Consider the following 27,980-nt stretch of genomic DNA (forward strand, 5'->3'; position numbering starts at 1 on the left):
AGAATAGGATATAATCTGGGTTTCTTTTATTTTATAAATAGTAAGTTTCTCCCCAAGACATTTCAGCCCTCTTTTAAAAAACAATGTGCCCCCCTCCACCACCACCCCACTGACATGAACTCCAGCTACCTCGGTTGATTTCTTCCATATCCGGTATCGCATCCTCCCCCCACTCCCAATCATCACGGAACCTAGACAATTCCCTAGGCTGTAATTTTATCCAGCAGAGGAGGGATCCTGTAATACTTTGGGGCTCCTTGCAGTATTGTAAAGGTCATTCTCACACATACATGGAGGTGGGCCTGAAGAGGCAAGTTATTTTTCTCCACCGAATCAGGCTGGAGAGGCAAGTCTTTTTTTTCCCAATGGCCCCAGAACTTCTTTTTCCTTTACACATTTATGCCCCAACACAAAAGGGAAGGTGAAAGAGCACGAGGTCTCACTGCACAACGGAGGCTAAGCAAGTCCCAAGCATTGTAGTTTGCCACCAACAGTGTGTCGCAACCTACTGCAAACGGTCGCCTAGTAGGCAGTTCTGTCATCTACAAAACATTCACCACTGGAAAGGGTGGGCTCAGAAAAACCACCAATGAACGTATAGGTCCTAGAAACGGGACAATAAACAATCTCGTGTTCAGGATCCATAATGCCCTTGTTTCAGTATAGTTCTCTTGGGGGCAAAGACTAAGATTGTTGTAGACAAAACATTTTTTTAAAAAAAAAGCCACACATGGCTCAGGCTCACTGTTCTGTTTATGGTATAAATATGAAAGGGTGCAGTCTGATCTTCCAACCACATGCCCCACCACGACTAAAAGGAACTAGGAAAGTGCCCTCAGGCTCCACCTACTTGATGTCATTTCCTGGCTGTCTCAGAGGGCGCCCTTTTGAGAGGCCCTCCAGCCACCTAAGCGACAGCCCATTGTCTGTGAATCAGTGAGGCTCCCCCTCCCCCGTCACCCAGTTTGGGGCAAAAGCATCCCAGCTGCCTTCACTGAATGGGGATGTATGGCCAGTTGAAGCTGGACCCTGAAAGCAGCATGTCCCGAATCAGCGTCTCAATGGGAGTCTTGCCCACCAAGCGGACAAAGAAGAGCTGCTCGATCACAGGGGCGGAGACGATGCGCAGGGAGGGGAGGCGCAGGAGGAGGCGCCCAAAACGGCTTGGCTGGTTGGGGTACTGGTTCCGGACGTATTCTTCCAAGGCGCACTGTGACTTCTCCTGGACATTCTCCACGTGGCACAGATCCGTCAGTCCCACTGCATCTGCAAGAGAAAAACAGGGAGTCAGCAGAGGAGATTAACTCTTCCAAGGGCACTAGAGGAGCCCCGGAGCGGCTGGATCAGGCCAAAGGAGGCCCATCCTCTAGTCCAGCCTCCTGTGTTCACAGTAGCCTCGTGAAAAAGCCCACAAGCTGGACTTGGGCGTGACCGCAAAATTCTCCCCACTTGGATTCCCAGCAACTGCTTCCGACAGCGGAGGGACAACAGAGCCATCGTGGCCATCACTGCAGTGAATTCCACGCGTTTAAGTATTTAAGGCTGAACTAAGACCTTCCTTTTGTCTGTCCTGAATCTTCCAACATTCACCTCCATTGGATGACCCTATCTGGTTGACCCTGGAAGAAAAGCATGCCGGGCTATGAAGGAGCCCCTTTGGCCGGGCCCTGCTGAAGCGCTTCTCTTATGTCCTCAGCTGCAATAACTATATTTCAGAAAAGTCATGAATAGAATGGTGAGAGGGGGATGCACTTTGCGCTTCCTCAGAGGCAGTCTTGTCCCCATTAACAAATTGTCTCAACTGTGCAAAGTTATTGGAGCGTTGCTGATACTTGCGAATGGCACCTCGCCATTTAAACCTCCACACTTTTCACCCAGATGCTCCGCAACGGTCCAGAAAGAGAATCAGAAAGGACCTGTAATGATTGCCCCTAGCCATGTACAGAGGATCACATCACAGAACCAACAAAACCAGCCCTTGCAATTTCTGGGGTTATGGAAATGGACCCCCAGTTCAGCAGGTGCAACCAATTCCCAGGAGGACTTGCGCTCTGGTCTTGCTCATTTATTTTGGAAGGCAAGTGTTGATGGGAATCCCAGTCTGGGTCTTGAGCTGGCCTTTGCATTTCAGTGCCCTAGAGTGTTGTGAGTTTGCTTTAAAAATTATTATTATTATTATTATTATAAGCAACAAAACAAAAAAAGAAGAAGCGGTTGCATGGAATCCAGAGACAAAACAGGGCACAGTGTTTTTGAGTGGGTGTCATTGCTGAATAGTAACATTTTAGACTTATCAAAAGTTGACAATGCGGAATACCTTTTTAAAAAAAAATAAACACACACATCTTAAATCTTAGGTGATGATTGAGGCAATAATCCGTTTGCCAAATTCAATTATTTTACATCATTCACCGTCGCCACCAAAAAAGCCCGATGTAAGTCCAAGGCATAATTTGGAATGCGGGGGGGGGGGGATTCAATTCAGGCAACATCCATGGGGGGAGGGTCCACGCAAGTTTCAACTGAGAATAATTATCCCCTTCCCCCCCCTCAAAATCTGTTTCTCCCCTCCTCCTCCTCAAACTCCCTAGTGAAATATGAGGCCAAGGTTGACACTTCACAGCTTGAATGGACCCTCCAGCTGGGCTGATCCCCTCATCCCTGTTGTGGAAGCCACAAAGGGCTTGCATTCAGAGCCCCTCAAATGAGCGCCGGGCCTATTATCCAGGCCACGAATGTAGCCGCCATTGAGGGAGTCCAAAAGGGACCTCACCGCAAATCCATTCACGGCCGCAGCGGTTTCAAACGTGGGACGGCTAATACGCAGACATTTAGCTGGGTCGGGGAGAATGGGCTGCCCGTCGCCTGCGTCAATAGCCGGGACTTGAAAACACTTATCCTGATGGACCTCCATCGCAGGCCACCAAAGGGATGAAAGGGGAACCCTGCAGGGATGGGGGTGCAAAAGAAAAGGGGGGTCTGGATTTGGGCCATCAAGAAAGAAAAAATTAAAGAAGGAAGGCGGGGTGTTTATCTGCCAGTCACGCTGCATCCCCTCAGGGGGATCTCTGAAGGTGCCAAGACAAAAGGCGCAGCAATGCCTGCTCCTTTGTGAATATCCCACCTAGCAAATGCTCGATTGCAGGAGATGCAGCCTCTGAAGTTTCCGCTGTGGCTGCCTGCTATCTACATTATCTTATACTCGGAAGGCTGGAAATTATTTATTTTATTGCTAAATTTAAAACCCACCTTCCCTCCAAGGAGCTTCGAGTGGCATACAAACATGGTCCTTCCCCCATTCCTGATTTTATCCTCACAACAGCCCTGTGAGGTAGGTTAGGCTGAGTGATCGTGAATGGCTCCCCCAAAGTCACCCAGTGCGCTTCATGGCCGAGCAGGGATTTGAACCTTGGTCTCCCAGGTCCCTGCGCGACACCCTAACCACTACACCACCCCTGGCTGTCTGCAACTGGAATGTTGGTTTGTTTCAAGGGGAAGGACCATAGCTACTTTGCGTGCAGAAGTCCCCGATTCATTCACTAGCATCTCCAGATGGAACTGTCCGCCTGGAACCCTGGAGAGCCACCCCTAGTCAGGGTAGACAATTCTGAACATTAGAGAGCTGCGCCCTATGTTCTTATATGTTCCAAACTGGCATATCCTTTTAACACCTCTTTGTCTTGCCTCTCTAAACTTACCTTCCATTTGTTTGAGAGCTGCATGTGTTAAGGTTGCAGGCTAGCTTTAAAGCCACCAGGTGGGGGTCCAAACTCTCTCTCTCTCTCTCTCTCTCTGTGTGTGTGTGTGTGTGTGTGTGTGTCATTCTGCTTTTTAGTGTGTGTCTGTTTAGCTCAGAGCTGAACAGGTTCCTATAGAACTGCAAAGTAGGCTGAGGGCACCTCCAAACAACCTGTTTGTTGAGCGTTCCCTCTCATTTGTTTGTGAGGAGGTTAGATGACTGTTTTGTCAAAGCAAGCACTATCCTACACTAGGAACGAGGGACAAATTTGATTCGGTCTGCATTCAAAGCCAAACCTATCAAATCCGCACTTTCTCAAACAATACGAGAACCGAAAACAAAGCCGTCCTTGGACATTTGCACCTTTCCTAATTTTGCAACGCAGCTCTCCAACCAAGCCGTGTTCACAAGAATGCCTCTATTACAGGCAATTAATATGTTACTGAAAATAACATACAAGAATGCATTATGCAAGGAGCAATTGCTTGCCAAAAAAAAAAATGGGTACATTTGATGCGTAGATCCAAACTGCATACAGAAATGTTTTAGCAGGAGAAAATCACACTAAAATGCTGGAAGAGTTTTCATGAGGATTTAAAAAAATAATAACGATCATTGCAGAATTGCTGCAGAACTGAATTTCGGACTGCAAAAATGAGAAATGGGAAGAATTAAAATGCAGATCTTTCCATCCTGACGCAGCGGCAGAGAGGCTGTTCCACTGCTTCCGAGGCCTGCCCTGTTGAGAGTGCAAGTCCTTTAACTACTTACACCCAGGGCTGTGGAGTCAGTACACCAAACCTTCAACTCCGAGTCCGACTCCGACTCCTCTATTTTTCTACTGTCCAACTCCGACTCCACCCAAAATTGCTTCTTGTCAATCAAAATTCATTTGGAAGTCAGAGTCGGTACATTTCTACTGACTCCGACTCCTCCCAAAATTGCTTCTGACTCCACAGCCCTGCTTACACCTGTCTTTTTTTTAAAACGGTGGTTGGAATTGAAACTGTCCAGAGTCCCATTACTGAGGGCTCCTCCCAGCACCTTTGAATTTCCTCCTTGGGTGAGTTTCCAACTCTGGTTCCTGATGTCTGGCCGTTGCTGGGTTTGGGGTCCTTTTGGCATGCTGCAGAACACTCACCGGCCCCTCATTTTGGCAGGACCCATCAGTCAGGCCTGTGCAGCGTGTGTAAGGTAGGCCTGGGGGCCCATAACTCCAGGAGAAGCCAACCGCCTTTGAAAACTGGCAGCGTCCCAGAAATAACAGCTGCCAAGTTCTGGGCTTCAATTGTCCCACAGCTAAGAAGACCCAACTCCGCCAGCCCCAGTCTCTGAGATCACCCAGCAGGGATCTGAACCCCAAAGGACCCATTGGCTGGCTGCCCCACTGAGCTCAACTAGCTGCTGGAAACAGCCCCAGGAATGATGGCCTTGAAGCTTTCATTGCAAGCAGGAGGGAAGAATTGTCAAGGGTTTGAACTCATGACTGGTGGTGCAGAAGCCAACCCCCTTCCCTGCTGAGGTACAGAACATGTTGAGCCGCAACCCTTGAAAGACTCTTTTGAGGGGTGTCGGTTCCAAGGCAAATAGCTGCAGAATAAACTCAAGGAGCCCCCCCCCCGGGAATCGAACTCCCAACTGCTGGCTCCATGGAGCCAGCGCATCTTCCTCACTAGGCTGCCCCACTGAGCTTGTCCAGCTATTGGGGGAAGATCCAGGAGAGGTGAAGTTGAAGCTCACTAGGCTGCCCATTTGCTACTGGGCCAAGTTCAAAGTTCTAGTTTTGGTGTACAAAGCCCTATACAGCTCGGGACCAGGATACCTGAAAGACCATCTTACCCCTTATATGCCCAGTCGATCACTGCGCTCTGCAGGTGAGGGCCTCCTGCAGATACCATCTTATCAGGAGGTCCATTCTGCACAACATAGGAAACGGACCTTTAGTGTGTCGGCACCTACCCTATGGAATTCCCTCCCCTTGCATATCAGGCAGGCGACATTTCTGCTATCTTTTCGGCGCCTTTTGAAGACTTTCCTCTTTCAACAAGCCTTTTAAGTTGAGACCTATCCCAGTCTGCGTCTGTGTTAGAATTGCTTGTTAATATGTTTTTTTAATAATGTTTTTAACCATTTTTTAAAATATGTTTTTAAAGCTTTTTTCTTCAAATGTTTTTAACGTTGTTTTGTTTTAATGTATTTTAAGGTCTGTTTTTATGATGTTTTAAAGTGTTTTTAGCACTTCTGTTTGCCACCCTGGGCTCCTGCTGGGAGGAAGGGTGGGATATAAACCAAATAATAAATAAATAAATAAATAAATAAATAAGAACCCACAGCAAGGACAACAGATGCTTTACCACTTAGACCATTTTAGTTGCTGAGAGTCAGCCCCGGAAGGTGTGGATGCAAAGCAGACTTTGGGAGTTAAAAAGAGCGAAATCCAAGCAGGCGGGATTTGAACTCGTGGCCAGGAGTTCTCTGCTTCTCTCTGACCCAGCACCTTTCTCCCCCATCGCGTGCTCCCCAAAACCTTGTCACAATGAAAACAGTCTCTTGTCCCATTGAGCAGGCCATCTGGTGACAGCTCACCAGCCTCCCCCCCCCTTTTGGCTGCAGTTGGGGGTGGGGAGAGAGACAGGGGATTCTCATCGGAAGAGCAACCCCATTGCCGTGAGGGGATTAGCAAAAGGTTGGCCACAAAAGGCTCACCGTGGAACTGCCACCCTCAGAAGAGGAAGAGTCCTGGGTTGGTCCTCAGTCCTGCCAGCCATCTTCCACCCTCACCCCAGCCACCTCTCCCTCCTCCTCCTTCCCCCTCCAAAAAGCAAACCTCATTCCTTGTTTGCCTGCAGATTGAAAGAGAGAGAGGTGGAAAGAAGATTTTTAAAAATTCATTGCCGCAACCACTTGCCAGAGGCAAACGTCTCCCCCTCGGCAGCGGGGACGTCCCAACGACCCAGGACACTCCGTGGGAGAGAATGGATGGCATCCCAGGAAGAGCCATGAAAGAGTCCAAAGAGGGGTGCTGCCTTCTCCAACCCCCTCCCAATTACATGATTAATGAGGGAATTGGGGCCCCAGGAAGGTATGGAGAGACTGACGGCACAAGGAGAAAGGAGAGGGGAAAACTTCTCGAGGGGCTCAAGAGAGAAGCAGCAGTGCCTGGAAGCGGATGTGGCTGATGAAAGTCGTAAGCCTTATAGAAACCAGCCAAGAGAGGATGCCTTGGTGTTTGGGGCCAATTCCTGAACTTTTGGATGGAAGGAGTATAGACAGGCCCCTTGGCTATCTGGCAGCATTTGTGTTGGTAACCAGCTGACGCCAGCATAACAAATTAAAAAATGTAGGCCTGAGGCATATCCTCGAGCAATTCTGTCTTGTGCCAGCAGAGGGAGTTAGAGTGACCCCCCTCTCCCCCTGCTGGGGGAAAATGGAACTGACTTGTCCCTTCTGCAAGAATAGGAGGCTGTTATTCATTTCTAAACAGGGGCGCAGAGATGCCTGAAATAAGATCGCAAAGAAGGTCCTGCCCTCCCGTTCTAAGGGGAGGATTTACAGTTGGGAAGAACAGCCCTGGCCATTCCAAGGGCTAAGCAGAGAGCAGAGGGAGACCTTTCTTTACAGTTTGCTGCGACACCAGCAGGCATCTCTACAGGCAGACAAGCAGCCATTGTGAAGGCCCCATGCCTAACTACATAGAGCACAGCTCAGGAACCTCCAGGCCTCAGACTCAAGGGAACAGGTTCCCTGATTGTTTGCAGGAAGAAAATGGGGGTTGGGTGGAAGAAGAGAGATAAGGCTCCCTAGCACAACTAAGGGGAAAGCCTGACATATTCCTGGTGCAAGTTACACATCCATACACACACACACACACACGCCTGCATGTCTCTGTGGAGGCACATCCCTCCCACATCTGACTCTAGCTTGGCTCTAAAAAGGCAGAGTTTGCTACACAGTTTTGATTACCCAGACTGCTGTTGGAAGTGAGGTCAAGAGGCCAAACAACACACTCAAAAACTGCCACCATTTACCAGGGAGAGTTAATTGTTGTTAATAATAATAATAATGCGTGTTATGTGCCTTCAAGTTGATTGTGACTTATGGTAACCCTATGAATCAGAGACCTCCAATAGCATCTGTCATGAACCACCCTGTTCAGATCTTGAAAGTTCAGGTCTGTACCTTTGTTTGTGGAATCTATCCATCTCTTGTTTGGCCTTCCTCTTTTTCTACTCCCTTCTGTTTTTCCCAGCATTAATGTCTTTTCTAGAGAATCATGTCTTCTCATTAGGTGTCCAAAGTATGATAACCACAGTTTCATCATTCTAGCTTCTAGTGACAGTTCTGGTTTAATTTGTTCTAACACCCAATTATTTGTCTGTTTTGCGGTCCATGGTATGCACAAAGCTCTCCTTCAACACCACATTTCAAATGAGTGGATTTTTCTCTGATCTGCTTTTTTCACTGTCCAACTTTCACATCCATACATAGAAATTGGGAATACCATGGTCTGAATGATCCTGACTTTAGTGTTCAGCGATACATCTTTTGCATTTGAGGATCTTTTCTAGTTCTCTCATAGTTGCCCTCCCCAGTCGTAACCTTCTTCTGATTTCTTGACTATTGTCTCCATTTTGGTTAATGACTACGCCAGGGTATTAATAATCCTTGACAAGTTCAATGTCCTCATTGTCGACTTTAAAGTTATATAATTCTTCTGTTGTCATTACTTTAGTCTTCTTGAAGTTCAGCTGTAGTCCTGCTTTTGTGCTTTCCTCTTTAACTTTCAACAGCATTAGAACATAAGAACATAAGAAGAGCCTGCTGGATCAGGCCAGTGGCCCATCTAGTCCACCATCCTGTTCTCACAGTGGCCAACCAGGTGCCTGGGGGAAGCCTGCAAGCAGGACCCGAGTGCAAGAACACTCTCCCCTCCTGAGGCTTCCGGCAACTGGTTTTCAGAAGCATGCTGCCTCTGACTAGGGTGGCAGAGCACAGCCATCACGGCTAGTAGCCGTTGATAGCCCTGTCCTCCATGAATTTATCTTCCTTTAAAGCCATCCAAGCTGGTGGCCATTACTGCGTCTTGTGGGAGCAAATTCCATAGTTTGACTATGCGCTGAGTAAAGAAGTACTTCCTTTTGTCTGTCCTGAATCTTCCAACATTCAGCTTCTTTGAATGCCCACGAGTTCTAGTATTATGAGAGGGAGAAAAACTTTTCTCTATCCACTTTCTCAATGTCATGCATAATTTTATACACTTCTATCATGTCTCCTCTGACCCACCTTTTCTCTAAACTAAAAAGCCCCAAATGCTGCAGCCTTTCCTCATAAGGGAGTCGCTCCATCCCCTTGATAATTCTGGTTGCCCTCTACTGAACCTTTTCCAACTCTATAATATCCTTTTTGAGATGAGGCGACCAGAACTGTACACAGTATTCCAAATGCGGCAGCACCATAGATTTATACAACAGCATTATATCGGCTGTTTTATTTTCAATACCTTTCCTAATTATCGCTAGCATGGAATTTGCCTTTTTCACAGCTGCCGCACACTGGGTCGACATTTTCATCGTGCTGTCCACTACAACCCCGAGGTCTCTCTCCTGGTCGGTCACCGCCAGTTCAGACCCCATGAGCGTATATGTGAAATTAAGATTTTTTGCTCCAATATGCATAATTTTACACTTGTTTATATTGAATTGCATTTGCCATTTTTCCACCCATTCACTCAGTTTGGAGAGATCTTTTTGGAGCTCTTCACAATTCCTTTTTGTTTTAACAACCCTGAACAATTTAGTATCATCAGCAAACTTGGCCACTTCACTGCTCACTCCTAACTCTTGGTCATTAATGAACAAGTTGACAAGTACAGGTCCCAACACCGATCCTTGAGGGACTCCACTTTCTACAGCCCTCCATTGGGAGAACTATCCATTTATTCCTACTCTCTGCTTTCTGCTTCTTAACCAATTCCTTATCCACAAGAGGACCTCTCCTCTTATTCCATGACTGCTAAGCTTCCTCAGAAGTCTTTGGTGAGGTACCTTGTCAAACGCTTTTTGAAAGTCTAAGTACACTATGTCCACTGGATCACCTCTATCTATATGCTTGGTGACACTCTCAAAGAATTCTAATAGGTTACTGAGACAGGACTTTCCCTTGCAGAAGCCATGCTGGCTCTGCTTCAGCAAGGCTTGTTCTTCTATGTGCTTAGTTAATCTAGCTTTAATAATACTTTCTACCAGTTTTCCAGGGACAGAAGTTAAGCTAACTGGCCTGTAATTTCCGGGATCCCCTCTGGATCCCTTTTTGAAGATTGGTGTTACATTTGCCACTTTCCAGTCCTCAGGCACGGAGGAGGACCCAAGGGACAAGTTACATATTTTAGTTAGCAGATCAGCAATTTCACCTTTGAGAACTCTCGGGTGGATGCCATCCGGGCCCGGTGATTTGTCAGTTTTTATATTGTCCATTAAGCCTAGAACTTCCTCTCTCGTTACTGCTATTTGTCTCAGTTCCTCAGAATCCCTTCCTGCAAATGTTAGTTCAGGTTCAGGGATCTGCCCTATATCTTCCACTGTGAAGACAGATGCAAAAAATTCATTTAGCTTCTCTGCAATCTCTTTATCGTTCTTTAGTACACCTTTGACTCCCTTATCATCCAAGGGTCCAATCGTCTCCCTAGATGGTCTCCTGCTTTTAATGTATTTATAGAATTTTTTGTTGTTGGTTTTTATGTTCTTAGCAATGTGCTCCTCAAATTCTTTTTTAGCATCCCTTATTGTCTTCTTGCATTTATTTTGCCAGAGTTTGTGTTCCTTTTTATTTTCCTCATTTGGACATAATAATAATAATAATAATAATAATAATAAAATTTGACTTCTTACCCACCCTTCACCATAAGGTCCTAGGGCAGGTTATGTCTATTTCAAATTCAGTATTAAAAAAGATTTACAGCTACCATCGCAGAAATAGGGTAGGTCCAGAAAATGTATTATCTCATGTGTCAAAGGCCAGAGCAAAGAGGTTCGTCTTTAACATATGGCGGAAACTATACAATTGAAGGTGCCAGACGCCCCTCTGTAGGGAGGGAGTTCCACAACTCAGGGGCTACCACAGGGAAGGCCGTCTCCCAGGGCACCACCCTCCTGAACTTTTGAGAGTGGTGGAACTACCAAGAGTCCCCCCTCTGCTGATCTCAACATCTGAGAGGGTCTGTAGGGAAGGAGGTGGTCTTTCACATATTTGGGACCTAAGTTGTTTAGGGTTTTAAACACTAGACTTTTAGGGAATTCCTGGAGGGTCCTTTTTTAAAAAAAGAAACAAAGCATGTTTGTTTATAAAACATGGGCCCCTCAAAGCTTTCACCCTCTCATCTAATCTCCGATGCGCATAGGCAACTAAATGCTCATGGGTACAAAATATACAGGCTCCTCTTCCCCCCATTTCTCCTAATAACCACGGATCCAGATCGCAAGTACTGCTGACACCATTTGGAATTGCATCCGCCTGCTAATTAATTGTGCAGTCAGATCCAGTGTGAGATGGAACATGGCGGTAGTAAAACCTTAGGACACATGTGGGGACCAATTTCGTTACACATCCCAGCCCAGAAGGGAGCTCGAGGATAATGCAATACACCCTACAATCACTAAGGTGAGACAATCTTTCTGCAATGAGATGGGTATTTTATGGGAGTTCAGGGCTTCCTATTCAGGTGGAGATTTGCGGCTGTGCAATCAGCAAAGCAAAGCTTTTGTGCCAAAACTCAAAAAGTCCCGCTAAATGCTCCCACCCTGTTTTATTAAGGAGATAATTAGATTTGCATACATGCCTTTCCAAAGAATTCTGCGAACAGTGGCTTTCCCTTCACAGAACTATGGATTCCCAGCACCCTTAACAAACTACAGTTCCCATGATTCTTTAGGGGAAGTTATGTGCTTTAAATGTATGGTGTGGCCTATCCTGAATCTCTCTTTTTTAACACAAGGGCTTACCTTACCCTGCTACGATTACAGAGACATGTCTGAAAGCAGATATGCTGCAGTTGTGTTCATTCCTTTCCCTTTGGAGAGTTTTCAGGGCCCAAGCCAATGGGCTTATAGGCAGGCGCGTGGTCTGCCCACTGGGACATCCAGACCTGGAGCAAACAGGTCCATTTTGCTTTTTCTCCGATTCTCATTTTTCCAACCTTAAATTCATTTCCACACCAGATTTCTATTTTTTTTAAAAAAAGTCCTCATGAAAATTCATCCGTTTTAGTGCAAATTTCTCCCAATATGCACATCTGTAATTTTCCCAAATATAACACATTTGCATTTTTGTATCATTTTCATGATACAAATACATGTATTTTCATGCACACGTTGTATACATTTTTGTACACATTACTTGGCCAGAGGGTTGCATTGCAAAATTCAGAGATGTGAATTTTGAAGGATGGCTGGGTTTCATCTTGTACTCTTTTGGAAAGTGTGGATTTGCTCCGTTTGCCTTTAAATGCTAAGTAAATAAAATCTCTTGCCCTTTCCTGTCACCGCATCAACATCTTCTCTCTCCAGAGTTGTCACATTGTGATTTTAAAGATTTGTCAGTGAGTAGATCTGGGCAGAAACTGGCATATTTTGCAAAATCAGGGGCCACTTAACACACTACCTCCCACTGCAGTACAAATACCTGGTTTACTCAAGAAGATAACTGACACCAAACTGAATGCTCAACAGAGAGGTAAAATCAAGGCTGCACTGGATTTTTGCATGAAAACTTTCCCCCAAGGGAAATCAATGCTTTTGTGGGAGTCAAACTGCGGATGCTAACCACAGCATGAGGACAGTTTTTTAAAAAAAACAAACGACTTTGCTGTCTCGGCCAGTCAGTGAACACATATTCAGCACAGCGACGTTATGGCACCAGAAAGCCAGTCAGCTGTAGCTGCATGGTAATGTCACAATGCCAATTCCGAGCAAGGGCAAAGTGCCCTGCATCACACTGCCCTCACTCGGAAGAGAGAACAGCAGCATGGTGTAGCAGATTGTGTGTTGGGACTGAGAAAATCTGGGTTCAAATCCTACTAGATGACCTTTGGCCAGTCACCCTCTCTCTCAGCCTAACCTGCCTCACAGGAACGTGTCCCTGAATTCTGGTAACGTGTCTGGCTTCCCTGGGCAGACGACAGAGAGAAATATGGGAGTGTGTGTAGAAATGTACAAAAAGTAACATCTACATCCCTTGCTCACTCGCTTTTGCCTCTGGCCCTGCCTATCACTGGCATGCGGCCCCTGGGAGGATGCCCAGAAGAAAACGCGGCCCTTGGACTGAAAAAGGTTCCCCACCCAACACAGATGAACCGCTCCCCTTCCTGGAAGGGAGACACACACCACACACATGCCCCTCCGCCTCCAGTGACAACGGGCCGCTCACCTGGCGTAAAGAGCGCAATGGCTTTCAGGCAGGAGTATTCGGCCGAGTCGACGTGCAGAGCCTTCAGTTTCTCCACCTGCTCCTGGAAGACCCGGATGTGGTCCATGAAGGCCACCACGCGGTCAGCAGACATGGGGGAGGCGTGGAGGCCAGCAGCAGCCAGGAGGGGGGCCACGTGGAGCGGCATGGAGCACTGGGCCGCGTTGAGGACGAAGAGCTCACTCCAGGTCATGCGCAGCAGGCAGACCTGGTCAGCCAGCTGGAAGTCGGGGAAGAAAGGAATGTTCTTGGCCCACTCAATGGCGCTGAAGAGGAGGCGGGCCGCCAGCTCACAGATGTTCTCGATGCCCATGATGTTGTTGGGCTGCAGGCACTGGGTACCATAGCGAGAGGTTGGGTAAGGCTCCGCCCGGAGCAGGAGGGAGATAAAGCCCGTCAGGTAGGAGTGGCAATTGTAGGGGTCCCCGTTCGTCAGTGGATACTGGCCCGGGCTGGGCTGAGTGTGTGCCATGCGCCCCCGCTGGACGGCTAGGGAGAGAGACAGAGAGAGTGCAGGATGGGACAAAATCATTGCAAAAGCATTGTTGATGACATGGGTGTCCGCAGGGATCGTGATGGCAGCAGACAGGGTCAACTGGCACCCCTTGGGACTAGTCACGCGGAAGGCAGAGAGGCCAACGTTAAGTGAAGCCAGCACCAGTGACAGGCAACGGAACGATCTGCTTCCCATTTTTCCAAACTTAAATTCAGTTCTCCGCATTTCTGCAGGAATTTGCAATTTAAAAAAGACACTCATGAAAATTCAGCATTTTAGTATGAATTTCTCCTAACAAACACATTGGTAAGCAGTTCTGATTCATGTACGCATTTTTGCAAGCAGCTTCTCCTAATAGAATGCAGTTTTGTATGTTATTTTTCACCAAAATATTCATGTTTATGCACACTCTTCCCTAAGATATGCACTTTTGCAAACCGTAGTTGATTGGCAAACTGCATTGCAAAATTCGGATAAGTGCAAATTTTGACAGACGGCTGTGTTTTGGTTCTCATATTGTTTCGGAAAGTGCAAATTTGGTAGATTCGGCTTTCTTACCTTACCGTAGAGCCAATTAATTCTAGTTCTCCCCCTCATCCACCTCCTCTCTCCTGCATTCTACACGGGCAACAGCGACACTACGGCAAAGGGAACTGCCAGCCGGGGCCACCCCCCTGGTCTAGTTGTAATTAAGAAGGCAGGCAAGTTAGGACTGGTTGAGAGCTTGCCCAAATGGACCAGCCTCCACTGAGGCTTATTTTTAATGCATTGTATATTTTGACTATATACCGCTTAGTTACAATTGCCTCTAAGCAGCATACAAGAATCTCAATGCAATTAAAGCTAAAAACGAGTTAAATCAGGATTCCGTTAAAATGCCTAGCGGAATTTTTCCAAAAAAGGCAATGGTTGTTCAACAGCACCTTGGACAGCTCCTTGAAAGTTCAGACTAAAACCTGGAGCAGATCCACCGCCCCACTGAAATCGGAGGCACCAGCCGCCACCGCTTAGACATCCATTAAAAATAAAGAGGAAACGAAACATGGAAGGAAGGAAGGAAGGAAGGAAGGAAAATAACTTGATGGCAAAGAATGAAAAGATAGGAAGGGGAGAGATATTGTGGCCCAATACTTGAGTGTCCAAGTTAGTGATAGGTGCGTGGTTGGTGCTGCTGCAAGGTGATTAAAATCAGCATTTGTAAAAAGGTAGCAACAGGAGGGAGAGGGACGAGAAGGAGGTCAGAGTCGAAAGGGAAGAGAAGGGAATGCGGAGAGGAGGAAGAAGAAAATAGAAAAGAAAGTGAAGAAGAGAGCAGAAGTAGAAAGGGAAGGAAAAATGAGGCATCAGGGCCCCTCCAGCTGCCCTTTCCATTGGGCTGTCTGGACAATTTGTGCTCATAATGGCATCGGAACAATTATACACCGTCCTGCTTTCAAGGCCGTTTGCACCTTCAAAGGTTTTGGGGCAGACACCTCCAGCTCCGTTTCCAAGCGGCGCCTGTCCTGTAACTTTCTTGCTGAAATCCTGTGACTTTTCATACCACAGAGAGTCCAGGCTTCATTTTCTGGTCTGGCTTTTGTTGTCCTGCGGCACAAGAGGGCCCCTCCAGATGGCAAGAATGCGGCAATGGTGGGGAAGCACCCCAGCAGGACGAATCAAGAGGCAGGGTGCGGGGACAGCCCAGGATAAATCCACCCCAATGCATTCTTGACAAGTTGCAGAATGCAACAGTGAGAAAACCGCAAAAACACTAGTCTAGAAGGGCCCAGAGAGAGGTGGCTAACTCTGGCGGCCATGTTCTCCCTCCACTGTCAGAGGCAGTATGCTTCTAAGTACCAGCTGCTACAAACCACAGGAAGGGAGCGTTGCTTTGGCGCTCAGGTCCTGTTCGGGGGCTTCTCGGACTAGGCCCCTGGCTTGCCCCTGGCTTGCCCCTGGGAGAACAGGACCTTCTGGACTCAATGGGCCCCCCTTGGCCTGATGGCTTTAAAAGGGGATTAGGCAAATTCCTGGATGAAAAGGCTATCAAGGGCTACTAGCCACAAGGGCTATGTTCTCCCGCCACTGTCAGAAGCAATATGCCTCTGAGTCCCAGTTGCTGGAAATCACAGCTGGGGAGAGCATTGCTCTTGCACTCAGGTCCTGGTTGGGGGCTTTCCATTTGGGGTATCTGTGAGAACAGGACGCTGGACTAGATGGGCCCCCTTTGGCCCGATCCAGCTGCTGAAGGGCTCTTCTTGGGTTCTGACCTTGTCCCTGTCACCTGCAGCTGAGCCTTGGCCACTGAAGGAAAAGACGCAAGAGCAGGAAAAGGAACGCTCAGGACTCAAGCAAGGGGAGAGAGCAGGCAAGATGCGAACAGAGAAAGAAAGAAAGGAGAGGAAGGAGCGAGAGGAAGTAGAAGAAATGGAAGAATGGCTCCAAAGAGGAGTGGGAGAAAGATGCCCGGAAGGGATAGAGGGGGAAGCGAAAGGAATCAAAGGAGGACGAAGCGGAGCAGGCGGCAGGCAGACAGAGCCAGCCAGCGCCCTCTCCCCCTTCGGCAACCCACCTTCACGGCGCATGCCAACCTTGAGGCACTTGGTGAGTCGGCAGTGCTGGCACTGGTTACGGTGGTGCTGGTCGACGGGGCACTGCCGGCTGGCACGGCAGGTGTAGCTGAGGTTCCGGCGGACGGAGCGCTTGAAGAAGCTCTTGCAGCCCTCGCAGGTGAACTGCCCGTAGTGCTTCCCACTGGCCTTGTCCCCGCACACCAGGCAGTCCACGACCGGCCCCTTGCCCTCCCCGCTGCTTCCCCCGCCAGGCTCCTGGGGGATTGGTGCCGGTTGCAGGGGGACCCCCGGGGGACCCCCAGGAAGCTCCTCCTGCCAGGGGGTCACCACCAGAGCCATCCTAGGAGGGGAGGGGTAAAGCAGCACCTGGCCAGAAGTGGAGGAGAGCCAGAACAGGGAGAGCTGGAAGGGGAGAAGACTAGGGGCAAAAGCCTGCTCTTGAGGAGGACAGGAGGCAGGCTGAAAGAAGCCCAAGGGGGTGGCCAAGGAGAAAAGAACACTAGCAGCTAGAGAGGAGGGGCGGGTGGGTGGGAAGGGGAAGAAGGGAAGGCCGGGGAAGGAGGAGAGACGGGGGGATAAGGAGGGGGTGGACTGGAAGGAGACAGGATGCTAAGTGGAGGAGAGGGGAGGGGGAAGAGGAGGGGAGGGGGAATGTGGAGAGCAGCTGAGGCTTAGCACGGAGGGGCGGGTGGATGGGGCAAGCTTTGAAGGAGAGAGTGACAGTGGCGAAGACGAGGATGGTGGCAAAAGGGATCCAGAAGATGAAAGGGCGCTGAAGAATCCACTTGCTGGCAAAAGACGGCATTCCTTTTCTGGCAGCAGGGGTTAGGGAGAAGACTAGGAACAAGTGGGGGTGTCTTTGGCAGCTCTTCTTCCCCCAACACTGGGCAGGCACCTGAAAGGACGGCTTTCTTCTGAACTGGTCAAGGGAGTCCTAAATCCTCACCGCAGATAATCACAATCACCAGTGCTGCGATCAACAAGCGTCTACTACTTCCACGTCCACCCTTGGGTTTGCTCTTTCCTTCCCAACACGCTCGCTCTTGCCCTCTCCCTTTTGCCTCCTTTGCTTGAAAAAGAGAATAATGACGGTGATTATGACAATGCCTCAGTTTGGCAAAAGCCCAGCAGAGAAGGAGGCAGAAGTCGCTCCCTCTCTCTCGCCCCCGCTGCTCAATTCCCAGAGGATGGAAAGTCCATGGCCAGTCCCTTTATAGGCACACGCCGCCGCCCATTGCTTTACGATGGAGGGAAAACGAAACTATGTCCAGGAACCTGCAGCTTCTAGCAGACACTCAAATCCTGACAGATCTGTACAGGGGGCTTGGGGGGGTGGAGAGGGAGAGAGAGAAAAGTGTAGAGGTTTTTTTAAAAAGGGGGAGACACTCAGCAAGGAAGGAGAACAAAACTGAGAAGCCAGCCCCACAGAAAATGCTACCGCCTTCCGTTACCTAAAGTTCACCCTCCCAAAGAGCAGGACATGTGACCTATTAAGCCATCTCTCTGTCCATCAAGTGAGACACCCTTTTGGATGCTCTCAAGCTACCTCTTGAAGCCAGCAATCACCCAAACAGAACTGAAACAAACCAACAGAGGTGCCTTTGATGGATGTTTAAGAGTGACTCCCTGATAAACCCACAATTAAATTTAAAAAAGAAAAATCGATTGCATCCCCCAAAATTGTCAATCGGATTTCACCAGACTTCCAAATAAAGAGGGGGAGGGGACAGCTGGTGCGATAGAGGACGTTTCATTATCAGGAACATCCCCCCCCATGCAAAAGTGCTGTCTTGGGGGAGGTTGAGGGGGTCCATCTAAGCAGAGGCAAAGTCCCAAATTCTGCCTCTGGTTTCACTCCCCATTCTGACTTTTCTTGGGTCAAATCAACAGGCATTTGAATTTCAGCTTGTAAAGAGGGAGAGAGTTTCTCTAGCAACGGAGAAAGTGGCGGAAAGACAAATCTATTCTGGTTGGCTATTTTAAGGAGCACCGTGCATGTGTGTGTGTTTTAAAAATCTGCAATCCTGTATAGATATTTATACTCTGATGGACCCTGATCAAGATATTAAATTGGTGAAGAGCATTGCTGATCCATCATTGCTGATGAAGCTCATCTAGACAACATTTTGGGAGGGGGAATTTGTACAATAAATGGAGCAAGAATTAAAATAGTCTTCAGTGTACCAAGCCTCTGAAGAGTTTAATAATCATAATTCCCTCTTACAAACAGCTTCATGATGTCATTTTCCCCATAGCTATGAATGTCCATTAAATTGTGACCACCAGTAATATTTTTTTAAAGGCTAATGTATATAGAAGGAGTCAGCATCCATTAACTACAAAATTGCTAGTAATAATACTAGGAACACAATATTAGTGATATATTACTATTAAGAGGAATGCATTGCTTATAGTAATAATTATGAATAGCAGCATAATATTATGCTATTGTTTTTACTATAACATACACTTACACTATAGCGCAGTTAGTAATTACTAATAGTGATTACTGTTAACATTAATAATATTACTTTTAAAATTAGATCCTATTATTTCCAACAATCATTATTTAATAGACGTTCATGCCATTATCTATACACAATCATACTAAGATTGCCTTTAATATAATATAATTAAAGCAATAATAATAATAATAACAATAATTCTAAGAGAGTTCAATTCCTGCTACAAAAATTACATATAATCATTTATTTGTACATACAATAGAATGCTCAGTACCTTTAATTTTTTCTAATTTCACCATATAAAAATTATTATTAATAATACTAGTAGAAAGGCATTACACACATCTGACGTCCAGTTCTTGTGGTTTTTTTTTCATTTTCAGCTGAACGCCACATGCCCCACTTCAATGCCACCCAATCCCCAGCAATTAAAATCATACCTGCACTCGATGCTTAAAATGCACAAAAGGAGAAAAAAAAATGTTTAGAGTTTCTGCCAATTTTGCAAACTCGCCAGAATTTTTTCCAGCAAAAAAAGGGCTCCTTTCATTGCATGGAACCCTGAAGTCACTATTCTGTGTTGCTATTTGGAGGTGGGGGGTGTAGAGAAATTGCTTCTGACACAGCGCAACTCTATGCCCGTTTACTCAGAAGTAAGCCGCACTGCATTCAGCGGGGCTCACTCCCTTCGGATGCAGCCTTACAGCGGAAACCTATCGGTGCCTCCTCAGGAACAAATCCCATCGAGTCCAACGGGGCTTACTCCCAGGTACGCCCGTCAGTTTCCACCTGGAAAGAAAGTTCGTCTGTTCGTTTAAGGACCAAAATAATAATCCGATAACTAAACTAAACTAAACAAAACCACCACTTTTTCTCAAACAGGGAAAAGGAAACCCCCTTTACTTACCACGCTCATTTCTCCCTCCAAAATCAATTCCAGAGGAGGGCGAGCTCTCCAGGAGACGAGCGGCGGCACGTTGGATTTCCCGGGAAAACCCAACGCGAGCGGCGCTTTCCGGAACACCCACAGCGACTGGAACATCCTCTTGACCCGAAAGGCAAGAGCAGAGCGGAGGGGGGTCCAGCCCTGGCCGCAGATCCCCCGTCGAATCCTTCTTCCTCGGAGTTTTACAGGGGGAAACAGAAAGTTACGCCCTTTCTCTGGTCCGCAGGTTTAACAGCAAGCGCGGATGCGGACCCTTTTGTGGGTGGGGGGGCTCCTTCGCCCCCTCCGGCTCATCCCGGGCAAAGAAGGCTCCCCCGGCTGTCCTCCTTGCGCGCCGAAGGGGGAGACAGAGAGAGAGAGATCCTGGATTTGCGCTTTGGCGCAGCTCCCTCTTGCGCGCACCGCCGTCCCAGCGCAACGATCCGCGCTTCAGTCTGCCCGGCTTCCTCCGGCGGGACCTTTTTTTCAACCGAAAAAGAAAAAAGGGAGGAAGATCGGGTGGCCGGAGCAGGCTGGAAACTTTCCCTTGCCTCCCGGAGCAGCGGCGGCGGCGGCGGCAGAGGCTCCTCCTCGCCGGCTCCGCGTGTCAATTTCCCCGCAGCAGCTGCCGGGATCACGTGCGCCCGAGCGCCCCTTTGACAACGTGGCCATAGCGACGAGGAGGCGCCTTATAAGGCGCGGAGCTCCATGTAAGGAGGCCAGTGACGCGAGCTGAGAGGCACGCGGCTCCCATTGGCTGGGGCTGGGGAGAGGGGGCGCGGCTCGAGCAAGACTGCTTTTTAAAAGGAGGGGAGGGGAATGTGCTCTGGGTAGAGGCGGTGTAGAGGTTAGAAAGTGGAGCTGAGGTCTGGGTTCAAATCCTCGCTGAGCCATGAAGCTCATTGGGCCAGTCACTATATCTCTCAGCCTAGCCTACCTCACTGGGCTGTCCTGAGGAGAAAACCAGGAGGGGGAGAAATGTGTTTGTAGGCCACCTTGAGCTCCTTGGGGGGAAAGTTGGGATGTAAAGGTGATAGATAAATAAAATTCCTCTTGCTTCCTTGCAAAGCTATAAACTATTGCATATATTTGTTGTTATTTATTTGTATTACAGTAGGGCGCCACTCATATGGCGGGTTACGTTCCAGACCCCGGCCAAAAAGCAAAACCTGCTGAAAAGCCGAACTCCGTCAATAAAATGGCACCTGATGCCCAAAAAACAACATAAAGGCGGAACAAGCACCGTATGAGTGGGGCCTTACTCTAATTAAAAGCTGCCGTATTAACGGAACACCAAAAAGCGGGCCACCAAAAAGCAGGGCCCCACTGTATTTGTGTAATTTATATTTATTTATTTATTATTTGATTTATATCCCGTCTTTCCTCCCGGCAGGAGCCCAGGGCGGCAAACAAAAGCACTAAAAACTTTCATAAAAATAAACTTTAAAATACATTAAAACAAAACACCTTTAAAAACATTTTAAAAGTTTTCAGGACATCTTTTTAAAAAAAGGTTAGAAACATATTGTTTTTAAAAAGGGGGAGGTTTAAAAACATATTAAAAAGCAATTCCAACATAGACGCAGACTGGGATAAGGTCTCAACTTAAAAGGCTTGTTGAAATTCCTCCCAGAAGGAGCCCAGGGTGTCCGACGAGTGCTAAAACACGAAAAAAAACCACTTCTTTGAAAACATCTGGGCTCCTTCAGAAGGGAGGGGCGGGATATAATGGGCCAAGTTCAAGGTTCTAGTCTTGGTGTACAAAGTCCTATACAGCTTGGGACCAGGATACCTGAAAGACCATCTTACCCCTTATATACCCAGTTGATCACTGCGCTCTGCAGGTGAGGGCTTCCTGCAGATACCATCTTCTCAGGAGGTCTGTTCCGCACAACATAGGAAGCGGACTTTTAGTGTGGCAGCACCTACCCTTTGGAATTCCCTTCCCTTATATATTAGACAGGTGCTGTTTCTGTTATCTTTTTGGTGCCTACTGAAGACCCTTCTCTTTCAACAAGCCGGAAGCCTCAGGAGGGGAGAGTGTTCTTGCACTCGGGTCCTGCTTGCGGGCTTCCCCCAGGCACCTGGTTGGCCACTGTGAGAACAGGATGCTGGACTAGATGGGCCACTGGCCTGATCCAGCAGGCTCTTCTTATGTTCTTAGAGACCTTATCCCAGTCTGTGTCTGTGTTGGAATTGCTTTTTAAGGTTTTTTAAAGCTTTGTTTTTTAAAAATGTTTTTAAATATGTTTTGTTTTTGAGATGTTTTAAAATGTTTTTAATGTTTTGTTCTTTGTTGCCCTGGGCTCCATCTGGGAGGAAAGGCAGGATAGACCATTATTGTTGTTGTTATTACATTATTATTATTACATTATTATTATTATTGTTTAAAAACAAAACATCTTTTTTTGAAAAATCTAACCACTACACCCACTACCACTAGCTCTTTTTATTCCCCTCTGCCTTAGTTTCCTGCTCTTTCTTTCCTATGTCATTTATTTATTGTTGCATTTATATCACATCTTTCCTCCAAGGACTTCAAGATGCCATAGGTGGTTCACCTCCTCCCCCTCCCCATTTTATCCTCACAACAACCCTATGAGTTAGGTTAGGCTGAGAGGCAGTAACTGGCCCAAGGCCACACTCAGTGAGCTTCATGTGGGATGCGAACTCAGTTCTCCCACGGTCATAGTCTGACACTCTAACCACTATATCATACTGGCTGTTTTTGTCCTGCACCACCAGATGCCTTTTTCTTTCTTTCTTTCTTTCTTTCTTTCTTTCTTTCTTTCTTTCTTTCTTTCTTTCTTTCTTTCTTCCCATCCTGCCTCAGTTTCCCCTCTCTTTTTCTTTTTCTCTTTCAACCGTGCCTATTTCCCCTTAATCCATCTGCCTGCCTCAGTTTCTCTCAAGGCCTGCCTTGTTCCTTCCCTTCCCTCTCCTGACTAAGTTTTAGGGAAGGGGAGAAATTTGATTCAGTTCGCATTTCAAGCCAAATTTATCAAATCCACACTTTCTGAAACAGCATGAGAACCAAAACAGAGCCCTCCTTGGGAATTGGCACGGACCAAAATTTCACGACACAGTTTGCCAACCAAGCAATGTTTGCCAAATGCACATATCAGGGGAAATTGTGCACAAACTGAACATCAGTGGTGAAAACAACATGCAGAAAATGCATTATATTAGGATAAATATGCATTAGTCAACACTGCCTACAAAAATGTATTTATTAGAAGAAATTGCACTAAAATGCTGAAGAATTTTCATGAGGATTTTTTCTTTTTCAAAAATCGTAGATTGCTGCAGAAATGTGGAGAACCGAATTTAAGATGGGGAAAAAGAGAAAGTGAGAGAGCCAAAATTGACAGATCCTTCCGTCCCTGCTCATTTCCCCTTTCCTTTCTGTTCTCTCCCGCATTCAGCTGTCAGCCGCTTATCGCTGCAGCTTACGCAGAAACACACAAAGCAGGATCCTTGATTTGAGCGGCTTCCTTTTCATCTCCACCAGATTTGTGAAGGGCGGGGAAAGGGTGCTTGTGATTATTATTGCTAAGCTTTTATATCGTCAACATTCAAGGTGGCTGTAAAACGGCGCAATTAAAAAATGCAACAAGAGCATCGTCTCCATCACTGATATTAGTCCTAAAAAACAGCAAACCTTGTAAGAGGCAGACCTCTGGTAGCATCTGTCTGATGGGATAGTCCCAGCCCTACGTGGAGATGTCAGGAATTGGACCTGAGACCTTTTGCACGCAAGGCGAGTGCTCTGCCTCTGAGCTATGGCCTTCCCCATAAAATAAATTAAGCTTCTAGTCCTCGTGGTTCTGAATAAAGAGCTGGTTGATATAGGGACATAGGAAACAAAGTCAGACCATTCATCCATCTAGCTCAGTATTGTCCGCACTTACCGGCAGTGTCTCTCCAGGTTTTTAGGCAGATCGTCTTTCTCTACCTGGGGAACCCAGGAATTAAACCGTGATGGAATTGCCAGGTGAGAGCTCTCTTTTACAGTCCTGACATTTCTGTCTGCTGCTGGGGAAAAACTAAAAAAACGAAAAAGGAACCCAAGGAAGAAGAGGGGAAGGGGAAAGAACAGCAACCAAGGCTGGGGGGGGTCCTGTTTTCTCATCCCCCCCACCATTATTTGGATGGTGACATTAACATGGTTCCCGGGCCAGGTTAAGACTTCTCCAAGACTTTTGATGGAATATGATGATCATGCTCACTGCTCTTTCTGCTTTATATTTGGCAAGGGGGTTTGCATTTTTTTATTGTTGAACTTAATGGGCCTTTAAAAAAAAAAAGGTGTGCTTGAAAGTTGCCTAGAGGTTTTTTTGTATGGACCGACAAATAAAATGAATGAATGAAAGAATATCAACAAGCATTTTTCAGTTCCCTTTTAAAACATTTGTGGGGTTGAAATCACCTAGACAGAGTCACTTGCACAGACCCCACAATAAAGAGGAGAACAGGACAGAGAGGAAGGAAATAGTAATAATTTAGCACAGTTCTTTGGATGGATAGATGTCTCTTAAGGCAAGACATGCTTTGTGTGTGCGTGTGTGCTTTAAAGTATCCTATTGTTAAGGCAAAGTGAATAGATCTGTGCCAGATTTGTCAAGCTCTGTGACAATCTGAACTGGGGAAGGGGGGTGAGGGTAGGAATGGCTGAGACATCCAACGAAGCTACACATTGGAAGTTTCAGGACAGACAAGTAGCACAATAGTAAAGCTATGGAATTGGCTCTCACAAGAGGCAGTGACAGCCGCCTACTTGGATGGCTTTAAAAGAAGATCAGACAAATTCATGGAGGAATAAGGCTATCGATGGCTGCTAGCCATGCTGGCTATGCTCTACTTCCACTGTCGGAGGCAGCATGCTCGTGAATAATCCCAGTCGTTGGAAACTGCAGGAGAGGAGAATGCTTTTGTGCCCAGGTCCTGCATGGGGGCTTCCCACTGGGATGTCTGGTTGGCCGCTGGGAGAACAGGATGCTGGGCTAGATGGGCCCTCCCGGCTTTGGCCTGATCCAGCAGGCTCTTCTTAGGTTCTTCAGAAGGAAACTAGTATCCTGTTCTCACTGGGCTCCTGAGTAAACAAGAGACTTGCCCAGCAACGCCACTGACGTGGGCAATGACACAGCCAAAGCACTACCCACGGCCGGTCCAAGGTCTGAGTCTGAGCCAGCAGAGGCCATGCCGAAGGGTCAGGCGAGAGGCAAAGTCAGAGCAGCCCGAGGGGAGGCTCTAAGCAGTCCTCGGGCAGAGCAGGGCCTGGGCAAAGTGAAGACTCAAGAGGCAGCTCCAGGGTAGTTCTGGGTCAGGCCTGGAGTGAGCAAGCAGGAGAGCAGCTAACAGGCCAAGGGCGATGCTGGCACGTAGACATTGCTCCAGCAGCTCCCCCAAGCATGCACCAGGGTTTTTGAGCTGGAGCTGCGGGAGCCACACCCCCGACTTTGGCTGACTTCTGTCCGCTATCTTCAGCCAGAGGTTTCCTCAACAGGAGACCTTGACTCCCGAGGACACCTTGCTGGCAGTCGGGCACTTCTCCGGATGAGCCAGGTCTCCAACTGGAGGCGCCGCCTCTGTCTTGGGTTTGGGACCTGTTCAGCCTCCGTGTCAGAGGCCAAATTCATCCTGGGTGCAGAGACAGCCCTTCCTTGGCCTGGTCGCAGGAGCCTGGCTCCTCACCCTCTCAGACGGAGCCACACCCAGGGCTGGGGATAAAGCCTGGCCGTCCTCTGATGAGGATTTCCCCAGGGGTGAGGGGGGCCAGAGGGGAAGCCAACAGGGCAGGATGGAAATCGGAATGGGCAGCGAGGCGGACTGCAAGGGCAAAGGACAGGCTGACCCTCCAGCCGAACCGGTGAGAAATAACCTGCCCCGTCTTTGGCTATGAGCCATGGCTACTCTATTCTCTCCCCCCTCCCCAGCATAGCTATTAATAGACCTCCTTGCGTGCCTCTATGCAGAGAAGCGGCGTGATGAACGGCGGCCCACTCTCACCTCGTTTTATTCAAAGCCGGAAGACGCCAGGCTAGCACAGCCCATGTGCAGGCCCGGGTGGGGGGAATGGGCCAAGCAGTCCCCCCACCCCACCCCACTGTTCCCCGGCTTTCAGTCACTAATTCTTAGGAGACAAAAGAACAACCAAAAGCCCATGGGCAGGATCTTGGCTCGTACCCCATGTGAGGACGGATGACCGGCCATCATCCCATCACAAAGCGGGCGTGTCGGGGGGGAGTGTCACGGTTGGGTCAGACACAAACTGGAGAAGGGGCCGTGGAAGTAATTTATGGCCGGAGGCAACCTCTGGGAGTTCACACTTGGGTTTTGGAAGATATTGTGTTAAAATGGGGGGGGGGGAGAAGGGCCTCGCACTGACTACACAAAGGGTTAACTTTTGTTTATTTATTTAAGAGGTCTATGCTGTTATTTGTATTATTTATGCTGTTATTTGTATTATTTTAAATTGTTTTTTAGTATTTTAAGTGCCTGTTTCATGGTTTTAAGGTTGCGTATAGTTTAATTGTATCTTAATTGTATATTTTTGTATGTTTTTAACTACATGTAGTTTTATTTGTAAGCCGCCCTGAGTTCCAGTTTGGAAAAAGAGCGGGGTAAAAATAAAGTTTCATTCATTCATTCATAAAAAATATGGGTGTTGGGGTTTTTTTGAAGTGTGAAGTATGAACAAAACAAAACTCTTTTAATCACAAGCAAATGTTCAGTGACAAGGCCCTCGTCGACTCGGGCCCAGGATTCCTCTGGGACCACCCAATTCCTTATATCTCTGCCAGACCATAGAGGTCTTTGGGGGCATCACTGTCAGTGGCCTGTGCCCCCCCCTATGGTTTGGGTGCACACCTCAGATCCACCAGGAGCCGTCCATGTGCCTCCAATATTGTGGGCCTAATTCTGTGGAACTCTCTGCCAACTGAGATCAGACAGCCCACCTCCACTGTTGAACGCCAGGCACTGGGGGAAGGCCTTTTATTGCTGTTATTTCAGCAAGCACTTCAAGTAAGCTTATCTGACGTTATGGTTCATTTCAACCTTGCCTCTCTCTTCTGTAACCTTATCGTAATGCATGTAGAAACTATGGTGTTATTTGTTTGCTTAATGTATGTGCCGCTTGATTGTAAAAAAATAAAATAAACCAGGGTGGGGAACCTCCGGCCTCCTGGCCAATTGCGGCCCTTCGGGGTCCCATTTGGCCGCCAAGGCTATTTTCCCCAAACCACGTCTACCCATCCGCTGACGTCAGTGGGGATGGGCGGGAGCGTCTTGGAAAGCCCGCTCCACGCCGATCCCTTCAGCCTCTGACCATTGGCCATGCTGGCTGAGGCTGATGGGAGCTGGAGTGCAACAAAGCCTGGAGGGCCACACCCCAGTTTTACAGTGGCGCCACCAGTGGGAGACCTGAGGAAGCATTGGGGGCATGTCCTCCCAGGTCAAGTGGAGCAATAAAGCCCTACAACAGAGCTGGAAAACATTTTTCAGTCTGAGGGGCCGCATTCCCTTCATGGCAACCTCCCGGGGGCCACATGCCAGTGGTGGGCAGGGCCAGAGGCAACAGCGGGTAAGGCAATGGATGTACACTTGGTCTTTGTACAGGGGGCGAGTTTCTACACACTCACTTGCACCCCCGCCTCTCTGTCCTCCTCCAGACACTCAAGAGGCAGGATCAGAGGTCAAGGGCACATTCCAGCCAGGCAAAGACATTCAAGGAGGGTGTGAAACAGAGCTGGTGTGGCCTGGGGAGAGTTGCAAGGGCTGGAGGGAGCGACCCGGAGGGCTGCCTTTGGCCTGTAAGCCTGAGATTCCTCATTCCTGCCCCTCAACCTGGGCCCATATCCTCACCTTGGAAAAGTCCCCAGAATTCTCCTGCAAGAAACCTGGGGTTGAATTTCAGCAGCTGAGGAACTGAATCTCAGGCTGAGGAACACCTCCCCCATCCCCAAAAAAACCAGAAGCCAGGGAAGCAACGTCCCAGACAGAAGGGCAGCCGAGGGCCACAATCCCTGGCCTGGGAATCCAGGATGTGGGGGCAAGAAAACGGCTCTGTCCTGCCACAGCCATGTCCGCACAAAAGCGGGCCCACAAGCTGGGGCCCGGTGACATGCGACCCTCCTGTTTCCTCGTCCGGGAAGGAGTTAATTATCCACGTAAAATTATGGCCAGGCCTGGCGTCACGCCGCCAGATTAATAAATTCCTGTGCTGACCTTCTGTTCTTTTCCGTGTTCCGAGGCCCGCAAGAGGGAGGGCCGGAGGGGCTCCCCTCCCCTCTTCCCCACTCAACATTGTTTGGAAGCATCCTCCGTTTGACCTGCTTTCGCG

At 48.0% G+C, this 27,980-nt stretch overlaps 1 protein-coding gene across 4 annotated transcripts; it reads right to left on the reverse strand.

Annotated features, from left to right (window-relative positions):
* On the reverse strand, positions 1–27,980 carry LOC133374977 (COUP transcription factor 2-like). Of its 4 annotated transcripts, XM_061606370.1 has the most exons (5): positions 23,548–23,583; positions 19,619–20,115; positions 16,246–17,569; positions 13,160–13,687; positions 1–1,266 (listed from the first exon to the last, which is right to left on the reverse strand). In XM_061606370.1, the coding sequence occupies exons 3-5, from the start codon at positions 16,583–16,585 to the stop codon at positions 992–994; spliced, it is 1,143 nt and encodes a 380-aa protein (XP_061462354.1). In that variant the 5' UTR covers positions 16,586–17,569; positions 19,619–20,115; positions 23,548–23,583; the 3' UTR covers positions 1–991. The 4 variants fall into 4 exon arrangements, with proteins under 4 accessions (XP_061462354.1, XP_061462353.1, XP_061462355.1 ...); XM_061606369.1 differs by lacking the exon at positions 23,548–23,583 and having other exon boundaries at positions 19,619–20,209; XM_061606371.1 differs by lacking the exons at positions 19,619–20,115; positions 23,548–23,583 and adding an exon at positions 19,152–19,193.

The sequence above is a fragment of the Rhineura floridana genome, chromosome 22, assembly GCF_030035675.1.
Source record: "Rhineura floridana isolate rRhiFlo1 chromosome 22, rRhiFlo1.hap2, whole genome shotgun sequence".
Taxonomy (NCBI): Eukaryota; Metazoa; Chordata; class Lepidosauria; order Squamata; family Rhineuridae; genus Rhineura; species Rhineura floridana.